The sequence below is a fragment of the Acanthopagrus latus genome, chromosome 15 (assembly GCF_904848185.1).
Source record: "Acanthopagrus latus isolate v.2019 chromosome 15, fAcaLat1.1, whole genome shotgun sequence".
Taxonomy (NCBI): Eukaryota; Metazoa; Chordata; class Actinopteri; order Spariformes; family Sparidae; genus Acanthopagrus; species Acanthopagrus latus.
This window is the reverse complement of record NC_051053.1, coordinates 20,084,414-20,102,782: the sequence shown is the minus strand read 5'-3', so window position 1 is coordinate 20,102,782 and position 18,369 is coordinate 20,084,414. Positions and strand designations below refer to the sequence as shown.

At 42.8% G+C, this 18,369-nt stretch overlaps 1 protein-coding gene across 4 annotated transcripts in view; it reads right to left on the bottom strand.

Moving 5' to 3' along the window:
* grid1a (glutamate receptor, ionotropic, delta 1a) overlaps positions 1-18,369 on the bottom strand; it is a 293,479-nt gene that overhangs the window by 72,707 nt on the left and 202,403 nt on the right. For all 4 annotated transcript variants that reach the window (XM_037124753.1, XM_037124752.1, XM_037124754.1 and 1 more), the window contains one exon: positions 6,821-7,026. In XM_037124753.1, coding sequence (XP_036980648.1) covers positions 6,821-7,026 — 206 coding nt within the window. The remainder of the gene's footprint in view (positions 1-6,820; positions 7,027-18,369) is intronic.

Sequence of the window (18,369 nt, the reverse complement as noted above, 5' to 3'; positions counted from 1 at the left end):
AAGCAAGATTTGGTGAACTCTTGCTGAAGTTATTCTAAGACTGGGTCAAACGCCACGGTTCAGCTGAAACGGCAGAATGGACCCTCGACGAGTACAAAAAACAGATTCAGAATATTTGCTTGTCATGGCAGTCCGGTCATGCCTGCCCTTTGAAATAAACATTTGGATGTACAACAAGATGCTTCAAGTGGCAGGGATGCCGCATGAAAATGGCAGAATGAGGAAAAAGCAAGACAGTCAAGAGCACCAGCTGCTACTTGAAAGAAGGCTTGAAGAAAATGCAGTAATACACCAGCACCAGTCCAACAGGTGGAAGGCTTGTTCTGTTGACACTACGACCTAAAACACCTCCGAGTTTTTATCTTAGCTTTTGTGACAAAGCTGAATGACTTATTTTCAAAGACAGGTAGTGTATCATATAGTATATCTCCTGTGTGCCAAAGTTGAGTCCCCGGCTCTGGAATGTTTTTTTTTTCTGCACAAAAGTAAATCCAAAATAAGAAAGCATTTTGCGGCGAGAAAGACCATGATTGTCACAAACCAATATTTAAAAGAACTTTGTCCAAATATTGATTACAAATGATGCGTGTGTTCACTACTCTAAGATGATCTTGCGGTGGGTTTTGGAGGCGCGCTGTTTGAGTTTGAAGAGAGCGATGATAACAAGGTGCAATCTGGTGCTTGCAGGATGGAGGTGCAGTCTGCTTTCCTAGAAAGAGTTCATTACTGTCACAGTGGGAGAAGTGCATGATCCACTTGTGAACAAGTTTTCATCTTTTCCACATTAGATGTGCAACCACGGGTTGCATTTACAATCCATCCCTTAATTATCTCTTACAACAAAAGCCATCTTTTCCCGACTGGCATTAAAAATTCCTGCCTTCTTCAGTAGGTCGTGTCTGTCTGGTACCACACTCAGCTCCAGTCTCTCAGCACTCATCTCTTTTGTCTCTCTTCACTGCCATCTCTTCCATTAGATTTCACCCATTACTGTTTCATACAGAGGTGCTTTATTATGTTGGAGAAGCCCCTTCTAGCTCCCCATCTCTCTCTCATCTTTGACCTTTCCTCTGTACATCCATCTCTCCCTGTCCTTTATTTGCTCTCTCTGCCTTTGAATCCCTTTTATTTATTTGTGCCCTGTCTCTGTGTTCCTGTCTCCTTCTCTTAACCCTCCTGCCACCCTGTGTAGCATCTCTTTCTCCCTCTCACGTTCCCTGGCAGCAGGCAGCAGTGCTTGTCACTCTTGTAGCTTGGTGTAGCCGCCGCACAGGAGGCAGACCTCACCCGGCCTCTCTGCTCCATCCATCAACTGGCCTGCAGAGCTGGCGTGCCAGCTGACACCACCCATTCTGTTTCCCTTCACTTCAACACCTCCAGGAGGCCACTGTCCCGCAAGCACCGAGAGAACGAACGCAACTGAACGCAATAGAAAGGAAATATTTAATTTATGCTACGTCATTAAAGCAGGTATAGACTGCAACTTGGAAAGGCTTCCTATATATAACAATAATCCTTATAATAATAATAATAATAATAATAACGATGGTGAGAATTCGCTTCATATTTAATGTTAAGGTGTTTCAGCCTTACTCCTCTTTTTCAGGATTCACATTCAGTACAGGTATTTCAATTGCTTAAAGCGTTTTAATCAGTGTTGGTGAGAATGAATGACTATCTCCCAAAGGCAGTACCCAGAGAGCCAAAAATCTAATTTAGGTGTCTTCAAGATATATAGCCTCGGAGCTGAACCGTTGACAATTAATGGGAGAGTGACTTTGGTAACTCATAAAATGTGTCAAGCTTTTGTACCTAAATGCGCATCGTTTTATGTAAGTGATTTAACAAATGCTCACTGATACAACCCAAGGACGTAGAAATGGGACAGCTGAAAGCTTAAAAAAAAAAAAATCCACTTTATGGCCCTCTAAAAGGTTCGTGACTCGAGTGAAGTTTCCCCCATCGTGACGGGAGCAGAGAGCAGTTGGATGTCAGGGACGAGGCGACACAGAGGCTGACAGAAGACGCCGCATCCTCTCATGGCCAAAATGAATGAACGCGAGAGGTGATGGCAACTGTCCGGACGGGAGGAAACACGAGCCCAGAAATTCAGTACCCAAACTGCGGACACTGTCAATTACATATGCATCTTGTTCAGAGTGTGAGAAATGACTCTGGCCTGAGAGTAGACCGCAGAAGTGATAACTGACTCGTGACAGAATATGTTACTCAGGGAGTCGAGCGTCGCCAGAACTGGATGTGTGATTTAGGGTGACTTTTGCTAATGCACTTATGTCCTTTACTGTTCGTCAGGTGAATTAAGAACTTGAAATTAAAGTTATGAATATGGTCGAGCTATATTACTCCTTTGATGAACTGTCTGCCTGACAAAGGTGCCTCTTTTTAATCTGCCCAATGCATATTGGGACATTTTTCCCTCGTCCCCATCTGACCTTGTAAAGGAATAAATCAGCACGGACAGATTATGAGGAAATGGGCTCCAAGGCACAGACATGTAAAAGACGCCCTACACCCCTACATAGAAGAGAGACAGCCAGACTGAAAAAGTTGTTTGTATTCATTCTGTGTCTCCTTACAGCTGCTTTTGTCTTTCTACCTGTTTTGCCTCTCTTTGCCACCATTCTCACACTGAGCAACACATCAAATTCAATAAATCTGACAGTAAATGAGGACAGGAGGGCTGCAACCAGGCTGCTAAATGGCCGACTGCAATTCGAGTCACATCAGTGGATATATTTAAGGACACCTGGGGAGGCTCTCCATCAGTGGTCGAGGGGACTAGAACTGGTATTTTAAGCCAAACACTGATGTTGTCCAAACATAAACGAGTTATTTCTGTTACCAAACCTAAGCAGGCCATAACGATAGTGCGGCGAGGAGAGCGACATAGAACAATTTTACTAAAACAAGTATAAAGTTGCGCTGTGAAGAGATTTCTAGTTTTCCGGAGGTTTGATTCCAGCCTGTGACGTTTGTTGCGTGGAGTGAAATTGAGGTGAAACAGGTAGACATCTGAAGAGAGTCCAAGAGAGATAGAATCAAAACTTAAATTTCGAATCTACAAAAAGCTGCCCATCGAAATGTATGATTAAAGTTGTGAAGATCTCTTGGCTGGCTCTGTAAAATATGTTTATTCTTGTGTCTTTGTGGCTGTTTTGCATCTCTTTGTAGTATTTTATCCTTGCTTGATTCTCTCTTTAGTTCTTCACACTTCTGTTCAACTGTTTTGTGTCTCTTAGTTGTTGCTCTTTGTCTCTTTGTGTGGCTGTGTGTCATTATGTGTCACTTTGTGGTTGTTTTGTGTCTCCTAAAGGCCCTTTTACATCTCTTTGTAGATATCTGTGTATGTAATAGACTGCTTTGTATCTCCACGCTGTCAGTATTCATTCTTCTGAAGTTATTTTAACTTTGTAGTTGTAATCGTGGTCATGTTGTAGTCATCTGGGATGTCTTTGGGGTCGCTTGTGTCTCTTCGTAGTTGTTTACATATTTTTTTGTCTCTTTGTTGTTGACCTTTGACTCTTTGATGATGTTTTTCTTTCTCATCCTCATGTTTTCTGCACCGTCACCATTTTACAGCTCTTTGTAGTGATTTTGCATTTCTTTGTGACCATTTTGTGTCTTTCTTGTTGATCTTTACCTCCTGGTAGTTGTTTTAACTTTGTAATGTGTTATTGACATCATTTCATGTCTGTAGTAATTTGGGTATCTTTGTGGTCAGTTTGTGTCTGTGTGCCATCTTTCTTTGCCGTGAACAGATTTTTTCAGTTCCCTCTGACTCTTTGTAGTTGTTTGCGTCTCTTTTTGACATCTCTGTGTTGCTACTATTGTCATTTTTCATTCTCACTGTCGCGTTTTCTGTCCTTGTAGTCATTTTACATCTGTTTATTGCACATTGTGTGTCTCCTTGTTTATCCATGTGCATAGGTGTAGGAGGAATGAATGAGTGCAGAGAGAGGGGCAGAGTAGAGGAGAGGGTAGAAAATAATGGAGCTGAACGAACTATGAAACACAGATGAAAAATTGAGAAGTGGGCAGAATAAAAGAACGGGTCTCTGTGGTAAATAGCAACCGCCACAGAACCACAGCCGATCACCTGCAGAGGGAATTCACCTATTTTCACAAAACCCAAATGTCACTAAAATCACCAATCGCCCTTTTTACAAACATTTCTATTGTACCCACATTGCCGTGATGTAAAAATAAAAATAATAATTCCTGCGGCTTTTTGATCCGACTTCATGTCAACTTCCAGTCGCCATGGCAACTTCAGTGTGTTTCTCTTGTGCTCATGAGCACTTGACTCTCCGAGGCACCGTGATCACCATTCTCCTCTCAGATATTAGCATATTTACATTTTCTCCCTCAAGATCTGTAGTGGGGAGCGGGCACACTCCGTGACAGCAGTCACACAGAGGTATTAATGAAGCTTTGATGAATTAGCAAACCTCCGCCACTTCTAATACATTAACATATTCACAAGAGCATTCGGGGGGCTGCGCTGAATGTGAAGCGTTGCTTATTTCTTATCCCCCAAGATGCCTCATGCTAATTGTGTAAGGAGTGATAAAGAAACATAATTGGCGAGATTAAATGCAAACTTGTGAGAAGAAACGATGTCTACAGCAGTGTGTGTGTGTGTGTGTGTGTGTGTGTGTGTGTGTGTGTGTGTGTGTGTGTGCACAATTCATTGAAGTACATGGAAACATCAAAGCAGCACGTCATTAATGAAACTTGAAAGCCTCGGCATATTCACAATCTGTGCACTGATTTACTCGTACGTAAGTGCTTCAGTTTTCAATTCACATTCGAGCATTTACACTAAGTGAACATTCAGATTATGATAGATTTATAACTTAAATCTATTAAAAAAAGAAGATTGCGTGTATGTTGCATACGTGTGTCTATAGTGTATATTTCCTTTAAGGTTTCGAGGAAAAGAAATACCGGACACGTCAGGATATCAACAAGATCGTATTACATCCAGCAGAGCCCCGTCTCTGAGGGATTCTCTCTAACCCCTCCAGTGATCTCCAGATGAAAGTGCGCTCCAAAAGCAATAAGTATGACGATTCTGACATATATTCATATTCTGTTCATATCCTTACCTTTTTAGCTCCCTCTGTCTGCGCTGGCACAGAAATCGTCTTCACTAAGTAACAGAGATACATATGGTGGCCTACAGAAATGTCACTACATCGGGCCTAAGTTTGCTGTGTCTTTCAAGGCAAGTGACATTACAGGCCAGTGCAAAAAGGTTTTCCACTATGTATAGGAAATATAAAATGTCTTAGTGTCCTGGCAACGAGAAAAGGGGAGCGAACAGAATACGAAACATTGAACTCGTTACAACAATTTTCCTGTTTCTCAAGCAGTCATTTAGAAGCAGGAAGCTTTTCTTTCAATACTGTTCAACAAACTGTCCTCAAGGTTTTGTATTTTCTGCACAAATCCAGGCTTCTCTGATTCAAATTATAGAAAAAAAATAAAAAATAAAAATGTCATTAACTCCTGATTCTTTACAATCTATTTCTAAAATCACAATCCTCGCTGTATTGACTTTGTAGTCTTGACCTATTCGTTTGAATCGTACCATTCCTAAAATACTGACCAACCAAGATTTATAAATGACTATTCATTTGCCATACGTTTTAAGAGTACAGTTTGTAAGTGTGTTTGCGTGTCTTTGATCCACAACCATATTTTTTTAACAACCTTTTGTCCACTGGCCTGTATTTGAGTTGGAAAACCATCAGTGTTTATTCTGTGTTTGAAGATTAAGTGTCGGACTGCGACGTGTTGGCTGGGCTAGAACAAGCCACTCAGCTCGCCTTTATGTTGGGTATTTTGTCTCCAACGCTGCCAAGGTCGGGCAAGTTTCTTCTTCAAATCGCGCTGGAAACAGTACAATACGTGGTTATTCAACAGGGTTTGACCGTGTGGTTATTGTGAGTGTAACCCCACTTCCAGCTGCCAGTCGTGAGGCGATAACACAGAGAAGTGTTGTGATTTTTTTTTTTTTTTTTGCGTTTACAGGTGTTCAATCATGAATATAGCAATTCGTCTCTCATGAACTGCTTGTCAGGAGGTGAATGATTGAATTTTAAACCTGAAGTGTGCTGAAGGAGAGCTGCATGCATTAACTCCTACACGTTCCTCTGATTCCACATGCCATTATTAGCAAACATGATATATAAGGAGAAAGGGTTACTAATGGCTTCCAGGTTAGGATAGTTAGAGCTAGAGAAGATGCAAATCCTCAGCTGACTTTGCTTGAACTCTGCCTGGGGTCACCTGCAGCGCTGCTGATCTGAACGGTAAACAAAGCTCCTCTCTTTGGCCGTGCAGTGAAGGCTCAGTGAATGTTTCGTTGTATAAAATACTTTTCTACTGTCCAGAGATGTATTTAAAACATCAGATTCAGGTTATTGGCACCTGAAATGTTTTCCTTTGGCCAGCTCAGTACTCAAGGCAAAACGCATCCCGGGTTGATCTCCGCCATCTGCTTTGGGTTTTGTCAGGTGTCCAGACGGGCGCAGTGGCATCTTGTTTCATCAGTTTTAACAAGGTAACGGTCACTAGCGTGGTCTTGGGGGCCATTCCCCTCTGACAACCACGCGATTCACAATTACATTTTTGATCAGCTGTCAGAGTAGCATCGCCAGGCAGCTGCGCTTCCCTCCACGTGTCATCATCTTTATCGAATAAAGGCTTGTTTTCTGTCTGGCTCGTTCACTTTCTCTCTGCTCGCGCTGCTGATCGCCCTTGATGAAGTACAGACTCAGCAGTGTAGGCCTACCTGGTGGATGAACACCTGCGCGCCTCGAGGGCTCATGAGCAACACGGCCCGCCGCAGAGTGTCCCGGTACCGGTTGAGCTCCTCGGTGCGCATCGTGTTGAAGAGGTCGGTGAAGACCCGGCTGACGTTGCGGTCCACCCTCTGAAGGGAAACATCCAGGCCCAGCCGGGACGCCTGGTCCATAAAGGTTTGCAAACCCCGGATATCTGGAGGAGGAGAGAGAATGACAGGGGATTGGTGATGAGGGGGGGGTTGACACAAACAGAGAGGTGCTATAATATAAAGTACTTTATTCCCAGAGTGCCTCATCAGAACTGTTGGTAAACAACCCGCACTTTCAACACCTGCACATCCACTCTGTATTTTCAGGGCTCCGTTCCAAAGGGCTTCAAGGCAGGTTTCGTTCTTTGCTCCTGATCTAAAGCATGACAAAACACAACAAGCACTCCTGTCTTTCTGTTTCCTGGGGTTTACAGGATATGAAACTGCAAGCAGGTGTTGCTGTCCCCAGAGATCTGAGTGAGCGAGCGCGTGTGTGTGTTCCCTATACAAAAATCCACTTAAAAGAAGCCTGTGCTGAACACACAAATCAAAGGTGATGTGCAGCAGAGTGCTCACAATGAGCACAGCAATCCCAGCAGTCACAGGGGGAGCAGCAGCCCAGCATGTGCCAAGTCATGCCGCATTGTTAAACAGAGGCTGGCCAAAATCGCTGGGGCCAGACTTCTCTCTGCAGCCACAATGGATGGTGTGTGTTTGTGTGTGTGTGTGTGTGTGTGTGTGTGGATGGGTGGGTTTCCCCCTGTTACATCTCTAGAGGTTTGATGAGTCATCCAGCGCTCCAGTTTTTAGAGCTGAGAACAGATGATATTCAGAGGCAAACTGGCCCAAACCTATACAATATAATCGTACCTTCAGGTGGTGTGGTAGATTCAGGGGAGGTTTTTGATGCTTGAGGCAAAAACTGGAAATTAGGCCAATAAGAAAAGCCTCAGACCCGGCTGGGCAGTGAAGCAACATTCTAGCACACCTGTGAAGTTCCTCAGTCCGGACTTTTGCGGGCAAAGAGAACCGGCAATATGACTAAGTACGGGATGAAGCAAGCCGGAGAGACTCCGATGCAGAGCGCAGTGACTTCCTGCTGTTGTTGTATTGCAATTTATTTTTAGGGGCAACATAAATACTCAGAGAATAAAAATGTTCAAAGGGCAGAACAAAAGATGAAATTAAATCATTCATCATTTTGAAGCGTCGCCAAAACTCTCTTACTGCGGCACTCTTCGAAACCCCTCTGCCTTCCGAGCACACACACACACACACACGGAAAGAAACGCACACACCTCTTTGCTTTCTTTGTCTCTAAATTGAAACGATTACCCCTGGTAGTGGGGGTTGCTTTGGATACAATGGGCAAAAGGCTCAACCTCTGAGTAATCCGAGTGCATTTTCTAAGTAAATTACGGCTCGCTGCCTTCTGTTCCGCAACTGGACCATTGCAATTAATTTCAGATGCGATATCTTTCTATACACAACTTTCGGCTTCAGCAGAAACTGGTTTTATATTTATTCTGCTCGTCAGTGTGAGCCATGAAACCCAGAGGCTAAAAAAGAATAAACCTGAATAAAAATGGTGTCTGACTCGATGAGAAACCGATTAAGTCGTACGTGTGGATGTAAAAGTCGTGTTGTTAAACACGTGCTACGTATCCAAGAGCCTTATTGTCTAGTGGTTTTGGATCCGTATTTCCAACATGATGTTTCTGAGAATGTTGCACAACCTGCATAAATTAGAGAGATGTTTATACTACAAGTGGCTAAACTAAAAGCTAAGACCACAGTGGATGAAAATAAAATTTAAAAAAATAAAAAATAGATTCACCAGTCACATTTTGTAATGTTGCTGCTGGGTAAAAAAAACCTTGTATCTCTCAGATGGGAAAATAGAGGAAACATACTGTAACAAACAAACAGGGCTTTTAATCCCGCTGAGAGCCGAGGGAAAGCTGCCATGCGATAACTACTCCAGGACGCCCCGATAGAAACATCGGACTTCAAAGCCAGCGTTCCAAACCGGTAGCAGGCTTTTCCACGGGCCGACCGTGTCAGCCACGGACGGGGCTGCAGTAAAGAGGATTAACGTGGAATTAAAGGTCTGATTTTTCTGGACATGTTTACCCGGGCTTCGTTTTCTGACCGCAAATCTGCTCCTGAAAGTTTTAGATATCAAAACTTTACCCTCTGCTCCCCCCACACACACTGTCCTGTTTCACCACCCTGCTCTCACGCTCTAACAAATTGCAACATACTTGGTGCTCTCGTGGTTTTTCTACCCTTTCCTTCCCTGAATCTGTCATCGGGGAAGGACAGGCCGAGGGGGAGACTGAGAAATACCCCCACAAAGTTGATCCTACATCCTTCCCAGCTCTATTTTACCCTAGTAGTAAAAAAAAAAAAGTGGGACCCCCTCTGGGATTGGAGCGATGCAGAAATGAGCATATCATGATCAAAAGGCTCTGAGGTTTTTCCACCGAGCTGTCAAGCTGCGCTGCAATCCGGGCGGAAAAAAGTCTGAGAAATGGCTTCGCTAGCAGCCTGTGTTTACTCAAAATTGAGATGAGACCGTAGAAGTAATCACTGTTATTCTTGCAACAATGACATCAGTTAATTATATGCAACATAGAGCTTTTTTGTTGCAAATCTGAAACGTATCAGGCTCCGAGTGTGCCACGCGTTGCCACAAGAGCAATTAGAGCAGTCGAGAGGAGGCAGAAAGTGAGAAATGATTGCTTCTGTTTTTACTTCACTCTCTTCTCACTGACTGCCGACTGTCTGCTCTGTGTCGACACTGCATTTGAAGGTAAATGTGACTATTCTAATTATCTGTCTAAGCTGCATCTGATGGCTTAGATACGAGGTCTGCAAATCATTAATGATTTCTGTGGTTTGGAGCGCCGGCCAAACACAGGAGTTCAGTGCAGGACCGACATTTGTAACATCAATCTTTGTTCTCCTCCACACAGCCTGACAGGTTAAGTCCAGTTCATTGTATTTCTGTTTTGGGGCAAGAAAGAAAAGAACAACAGTTCAAACTTCTTTTCTCAGGAATGGAAGTTTGTTTTTTCACTGCACTTCATAAAATGCTTCCCACGAGAAAAAAAAAAAAAAAAAAAAAAAACCACGAGAAAAAAACAGAGGTAAAGATGAATCATCGGTTTGATTAAGCACAAAAAAAATTGACGACTGAGAATTTGTGCTGCAAGTCATGTTCGTAGAATTTCAAGTGGTTTCAGCTGTGATTTTTGTTTTTGCTATGATTCCCTTTTCAGAAGACAGAATAAAAACACAAAATTCCAATTAAAACCCAAACGTAATGATCCCCACACAAAAGTGACTACACGTACTCTGGAAGGAGCAGCGGGATAAGACTAATTCAATCAGTGACTTGAGTATGTGGAAATGCAGCACATGCAAATGCATTCAGTATGTTTGTCTTATATTCATATTAAGGTCCTTCTCATCTGCAGTCAGAGGATTCATGCACAGTCAGTCTTTGTATACATGTGTATGTGTTATGAACTGCACTTCAGAGAAAAAAAAAACAAACCCAACACCTTGCAGAAGAGAAACAGCAGGTGAAGAGAATCATATTATGTTCTTACACCACACCTAGTAAATACAACATTGTGTGAACGTCATCTGTCACACTGACCACAAGTCTGGCCGTTCAGTGGCAAGGCCAACTGACTGGCCACAAGAGTCGAGGCAGAGCGAAGATTCAAAAGGAAAACAACGTGAGGCAGCTGCATACAGCCAGATCTGTACCTCGGGTTTCCTCTGCTTTAACCTCATGGTGGGATCTCAACTGAGGGGAAAGAATAACATCTACAATAAAGGAAAAAGAAATGTTGGGCTCAGAGGGAGCAGACAAAGTTCACCGAAAAATGAAAATCCTGTCTTTTACCTACTCACCTTCATGCTGACGGAAAGTCGGGTGGAGTTTTGTGGAGCTTAAAAATCAAAACAGTGTTGCAGCGTTCTCCGTGACGACTGAAGCAGATGAGAGCACAAATGACTCCGTACAGCTTTGTCCGACTTAATCCAAGTGCATGGAGGCCAAGAGATCCCAAATGATTTAAGAGCATGCTATTCACACCGTCGATGCACAGTTGAGCTTGAGACGGGGTACATGCTATCATTTTAGCTTTGCGGCTACGGTCATCAACACGTCATCAACTCTCATTCATGTGATATAGGAGAAGTAAGATATGATCATACAGATGAATTATGGGTAATATTAAGTCCCTCTTAATGTATGTAAATTGAGGCGGTGAACACAAATATAAAATCTGTCAGTCTAATGCTGTCTTATACAAATCCACCATAGGGCCTCACAAATGACCACATTACGTGAGGCGCTGACTGTCACAGATCTCGTCTGGTTTGCATTTTTATCAATGTAAGTCTTTTTAAGTGAGTATAAGCACCACTGCTGCTGCTGCTGCACAGCTTCACAGATAATGATTTGTGGTTTTCAGCTTTATGGACGGGGATGAACGCTTTGCTACCTTGCCCTCAGCTTTAATGTATTGTTTGGACACGGGAGGTTTACACCTATTATTGTCATTTCACTGCGGTCCCTTCATCCGGCAAGTTTTGAGCAAGCAGCTGTTCACTATTATACTTTTGGCTGGCACGGACATAATGCATCAGTTTGTCTTTTGTTCGTCAAAGACCATAAAAAAAAAAAAAAAAAAAATGAAGGAAACAAAACGGTTCCAATATAAGCAGCCTGGTCTGAACGTGCAGAGCAGGCTGGGCTGGAGATACATTTTCCCCGCACTCAATTATTATCCGAGTCCAGGCCTGGTGAATGGTCAAAGATTCTGCTCAGTGATTGCATTTCTGGCTCACAACAGTGCCATGCCAGTTTTAGTCCAAGTGGGGAATAAAATTAATTGCCCTACTTTAGTTTGGCTGACACTCTTTCAGGATGGTGCGATGCTGTGTGCTTAGAAGGGGGGAAGGCGGTTGGACCTGAATACAACTATTGGAATGATAAAGAAAATATAGTACAAAAAAAAAAAAGGAAAATAACCTTCAGGAATCAATAAAAACAGGAACACCAGCACCGCGTGAGACTGCAGGGTTACACTTGGAGTTTTTATTTAAAAACGAGAGCAGGTTTCATGGTTAAAAATGATCTGCTGAGACTCAGAAAACGTGTTGAACTTCTATTTTTCGTCACCTGATTGTTGAGCATCAAAATAGAAACTATGCAAATGATGTCCCACCAATTATTTTACCCTTTCGCAGAAAAGGTTAAGAGCCGTCTGTGAGGTCATGCGGGATGATGGAGGAATATCTACGTTCGACATCCGTGTGTTTCTTGCTTCCACTTACTCCTGACATCACAGTGATTAACATTTTACTCACCGGTTGCCTGCTGAGATTCAGAGCTATTTCCGAACTGACATTTAGATGAGGCATAATATTACATACATATCTGTCCCTCTCCACACCTTTTCTTCTCTACGCTACCCTCTCTTTGATTCCTCTCTGTCTCCCTATTCTTCGTTAAGCCAATTAACTGAAGGTCACCTGTACGTTTGCTCCCTGTGAAATTACCCGCTGAGATAGTTGACAGTGTCACAGACCCCCATTTTGATGGAACAAGGTAACGCAATAAGAGGAAGCATATGAGAGCGCGATGTGACATGAGAGCATCTTCGCTTCTCACAAAAAAATACAATGCTCTCTTTAATTTCTCAGATCTGTCGCTAACCACCGCGTTGCAGACGTGCAGCAGACTCTGCAGGAGGTGTCCTTTCTGTGTTTGTCTACCTTCAGACCCTGCCGGTGTTATAAATGTACCTTCTACATTAGGAACCACCTCCAATTTGGGACCAAAAGCAGCTTAATCAATCTCACACCTAATCCCAACCTAATTCTCTCCTCCTCTAACAGAGAGCCAGTCACCACAGGGTGGGCAGAGACAGATGTAGCTGCTCCACAGTCATTACTAAGCGCATGTTAACTCAGACAGACCTGCCAAGGAGCCTACCGACGTTCAAGAAATATCGACCCATCCTCAAGATTTCCTATAATCGTGCCTCGGTCGCCTTTCAAACTCTCCTTGTTATGATAAAATGACAAGGCAATTTTACAGAAGCTTTTGTTTGCAGATAGTCTACCCGCTGTCCACCCTCCCACACGGAATCAATAGCTGGCATCCTTTTACATACCCACAACTGTGAATAATGTGCAAGCACACCTTAGAAGGCAATTACAAAGGCATACAGATAAAAGTGTAGTGTTCCCGGAGTGCATCAGAACGATGCTCCGACACATTTTTTTTTTTTTTTTCTCCCCCGAGTGATGGAAATACATTCTCAGTCCACGTATTCTGGTTGAAATTCATGCACAATTTTTTTTAAGCATCATGAAAGTTAGCTGATAAAAATGAAGGTCAACATCATCTCATTCACATTCAAGATGTGCTGATGGATTTACAATAACAGATGCATTGAGCAACATCAGAGGTGGGAAGTTAATGCAGATTTTTTTTCAAGTATCTCTACTTATTGTACATGTTTCTGACAGCCTTTTTACTATAACACCCTACATTTTAACCCAAATATCTATATTTTTCACACCGTACATTTTACAACAGAGGCTTTGCTTTTATGCATTTGAGGGGAATTGTCGATTATTTTTATTCTTACCAACATCACAAGACTGATTTCAGCCAATCAGTGCGGATCAGGCGCAGCAGACGTGGCGAGACTAAGCGCAGACAGAGAGGGAGACTCGAGCTGGGGAGAAAAGGCGTGTTTTATTTGCAGAGATCCTGTAGCCGTCTGCACGCATACTCTCCTTTACCAACGCTTTAGCAACCCAAAATGTCGGCATTTCACATGAATGAGACTCGACATCTTTCTGGTGTGTTTACAAACAGCTCAAACAGTTCCTACTGATTCTACCTTTAGGTTTAATAGTGTTTGAATTACATTAATATGAGGTGAGGTTCAGCTAGATTTGCACAGACGTGACGGTAGAAACTAGATACGTTTTACTGGAAGTTGTAGCAGTACTTTCTACACACGTATCTGTTCTTCTACTTGAGTAAAGAATGTGCATGCTTTTGCAACCTCTGAGCAACATGCATGAAAACTTTACATCTTAAAGTTGTCCGCAGCTGTCATTAGCCTTCGAGCGCCGCGGTAAATTCTTTTTTTTTTTTCTCCCGTCTTTAGCTAAACAACATCAATAAGTGAAGATGAAAAGGCTCGCAGTACATCCTTAAATGCACCGTTCACTCTTCTCACAGAGCCAGCACACAGCCAGCCTCTTAAACTCGTCCAGCTTGAGCTGCATCCACAATGTCTGCAGGAAATTAAAGCTCGTAGATTGGCCTATTAGATGAGCTTGACCGCCGACTGCCCTGCGACTTTCTCCTCGCGATGGATGTTTCCAACGCCGCTTCATTTGCTCGGCACAAGTAAGTAAATTTAATTGCAAAAGAAAAACTAAAAACCTGCTTGTGTTCATTCTTCCTTTTTGCTTAATGCCACTAATTACAACCTAAAACATCCATAGTGTCACTGAATAATACTACTAGGTGAGATGTTTGGCTGGCTGCTGCATAATATTCTCATCATGGTGGTCATCTGACCACATGATCATAACGTTTGATTGTGTGGTCAGTTGGCTGACTTGTGTATGTAAAACTTGCCACTGTAGGAACGATGGTGTTACACAACCTTCACAGTGAGCCACGACTTAAGGCTCCCATGAAGTTCAAATTGATGTTTAAGTGTTTTTTTTTTATTACATATGTGCTCTATAGCGCAACATAGCCCAGTATTAGGCCCACCAATGGCAAAAAGTCATTCTGTAGGTATTTAAGTGTCAAGAAAGTTTCTATGACTTGTGTGATGGTCTTTATGATGCTGCCATGGATGTACAAAAAGGATGCCGCCAGGCAGGAGTGTTTCTGGGGACCAGGCCTCAGGGATTACTGTACAAAAACAAAAGCCTCTATTTTCATTCAGTGTTTTGGATTAAACTGGATCATATTTTATGGAAAAAAATACACTCCGACTTTCCCTCTGCTGTCCTCGGGTTGCTCTGCCAGAACTCTGCACCGATAGCGTCACTTGTTGCTAAACTGCTAACTAATGCTAACCAGCAGCCTCCCCGTGAACACCTCTGGACCGGAGCTGCGTGCAGCCTCTGAGAATAAAGGAAGCATTCAGTTCTATTAGCTTTTTTTCAAATGCCAATCAATACACGCATAACAAGTCCCTACTTACCCACCTGTTCAAACAAGAAACACATAAATGCGCTGAAGCAAGCAGCACTTGCTGTTTCATGGGAACTTTAACCTTGCACGCTCATGCATGACATCGTCCCATCAGCCCCCTGGTTTAGGGGCTGATGGGACGAGTTTTAGTCAGTTTTCAGGTTTAAAACAATGGTTATTTAATACCTGCTCGAGCAGTGAGAGACGACTCCCACTTTGTATTCAAGGTGTGTTCAGTAGCTTACTGTCTGAGCAGGTGTGGGCCTGATAGACAGGCATGTTGTGTCACATTTCAAACAAGGCATAGCATGACAGACTTATTCAATTTGCAGCCACTCTGCTGAACGCTTTCTGTTTAAAGACATGGCTGGTTTTACGAAAACAAGCGGAGAAGAGAGCACGAACCTCCATTGTGTCTGGTCACGGTTAAATGTAAAATGAAGCAGAATAAAACCAAAGCTTTTGATCCACTGCGGGAACTCAAACCCACAGCCGTGGATCCACAGTCATTTAGATGCAACGATGAACATCTTGCCTGTGTATGAAGTTACGACTGAAATCTGAGAACTCCGGTCAGTTCGAGAAGCCCACAATCCACCAGGGGCTCGTGGTCCTTGACGGCAAAGCGAGAGAGTTTACCGTCAAGTTTGTTTTTCAGTGGGAGAGATGAACTTCTGTGGCCTTGACTTGCGCTCGGCCTATTTTGTTCTTTTCAAATAAAAAGCTGAGGCATTAGACTCCCCTTCAGCTCTGTCAGAGAACATAACTGAAATCTGTAACAGAGGGACTTCTAAAAACAGTATTGGTTATTAAAAAAAAACAAAAAAAAACAAAAAACACACAGATGAGACAGAAATTTCAAACAAAGGAGAAAGAAGGAACAAAAGAAAAAGAACAAAAACAACCAAAAACAAAAAAGCTAGAGTGTCTTTTGGTTAGCACCGGGCTGTCGTAGGATTATCGTATAATTGTGTCCTCTCTTATTTGCCTGAAGGCACTAAAAGCAAAACCACAAAAGAATTAGTTGCAGTCGTAGTAAAGTGTCGTCCTGCTTCTTCTTCTTTTTCTTCTTCTACAACAACAGCACAGGAATTAGGTTATTTCTGCTGCTGTGAAAGAAAGTAATGCAACACACTCTCACAACAGGGAATCAAATTATGTGTTGAAAATGTACAGTGACAAATGGAACCAGAAGAGGTGACGCCTTAGAATTTGTTTACATAATGTGCCTTTTATGCGTCTGATGCATTGGTGGAGACTGAAATGAATCAGCCTCCCCTGACACACTTCATTACACTGAGCCACACTTTGCCCCTGAGGTCAGGGAGAGCCAGCTGTTTAAACGCAAAACTCACCCTGTGCTCTACTGCTATGGAACCGCGGCGTCGCTTGCACCACACCAAAACAAAAGGCTTAAAGAAACGTGATCGATTACAACAAACAACTGTCTATATATATGTTGTAGTGATAACGAGGATAAAGACAATTCTTCCAGCGCGATACAGTGCGATGCCTGAGGCTACATACAAGGAGGTGCTCTATCTTTTTTTTAACATCTGCTTTTATAGACTAATGCACCATCAGCACACTGATGGCACAGCAGCCCAGCGAGACACGGCCTTATCGCAGCACATCTAGAAATCCATCAGACACGGCCCACGCCTACTTTACATGTTCGATGGAGACGGCCTCAGTATGTAGCAATCATGCGTCTAATGGATTTGCAAATTAAATGTCCTTTTTTCCAAACGTGTTCATTCCGAGAGTCCGCTCATTTCGGCGCGGGCTTTAACTGTCAGATGAAAAAATAATAATTGAGTGAGATGATCTTTGCAATCTGAGAGAGAATCAAAAAACTCCCTATCTCCCTTTAGACGGTTAGATTAACATTACACTAGATAGAGAACCACACTCTAATGATCACAGATCAGCACAGTGTCCTGTCAGAGTCGCTGTCGATCAGCAGATTGGACTTTAGCTGGGGGAAAAAAGACGATCCTGAGCGGTGCTGAAAAGACTCTGCAGTCCAAGACATTACCGTAACCACTGGTGCAAGGAAATGGGGGAACGATGAGACTTTTGGTCCCCTTTTGTGCGGTACAAAGCTGCATTTGTGTTTACGTCTACGATGAGGCATTAGCGCTTGTGAAATGGGCCGAGCCTTCCCTTTAGGGACGGTGGTCTGGTAACCTGTGTGTGAGACTCTAGTTTAGCAAACTGTGAGTGTGTCCCGGTGTGTGTGAAAGAGGCACCAGCATGTTGCAGAAATGTGCGCGCTGTTATTACTTTAGTCAGCCATCAAGTGTGTTCATGAGCAGCATGATTGCTGAAAAAGGCTGTTTGCTGCCATAGAAAGAGAGTCAGTCCAGAGTGTGAAACGCTACCAGCATGAAGCCAGACTGAAATCAATTATAATGGCATAAAAATCATAGCTTCTCTCAACAACCATTCAGAGATGTGGCTCTGGAAAGGGAACAAATGCAACCGTGTTAATCAGAGGGTCAGATGATTGATGGCAGGATATTAATAACTTCTTAACACAGCCCAAGTAAAAGGATGCACCGTCCCTGTGAGAGTCAAACATTACCTACATTGCCGTCCACTGTTTGAACCAATCCAGCTCCACTAACTGTAACTATTTACCTGCAAAGTCTCCCTTGCATCCACCTGGATCCACATCCATCACTTATGAGATTTATGATATTTGGCTGTGTAATTAGAAATTGACTCTGTCTCGGTGCATCAGGCGATGAGTCATGTCGTATATATATACACTAATGTGATGAAAGCACTAAATCACAGCTTGCAGCCATGTCTGCAATCTTTAAAATAGAACATAATAACAGCCATTACTACAGTATGACAATAAGCGGAAAATGGTCTACTCCGGTTTATAACTCAGGATAACAGCCGAGTTCTCTTTATGAGACCTACTCCCATTTACTATTGGAATAAAAAGCAAAACAAAAAGAAGCTTCCTGTTCCTCCAAATGCTCTCAAACTTGAGAGGAGAGCTTGACGCTGCAGAGCGGCTGGGTTTACCATCATTTGTTGATTTCGTTACAGCATTTATAGCCTCATACAAAGTATGGAGGGCTGGCAGATCAGCACTTTCGGTCTTTTTTGTCCATTTTTTTTGTATGATATTTGAACTGAAACAATCAGTTGAAAACTAATTGAGAATAGTTCATTTTTTAAGCAAACATGCCATAAATGTACCGTTTCCATTTCCTCTACTGTGATTTTT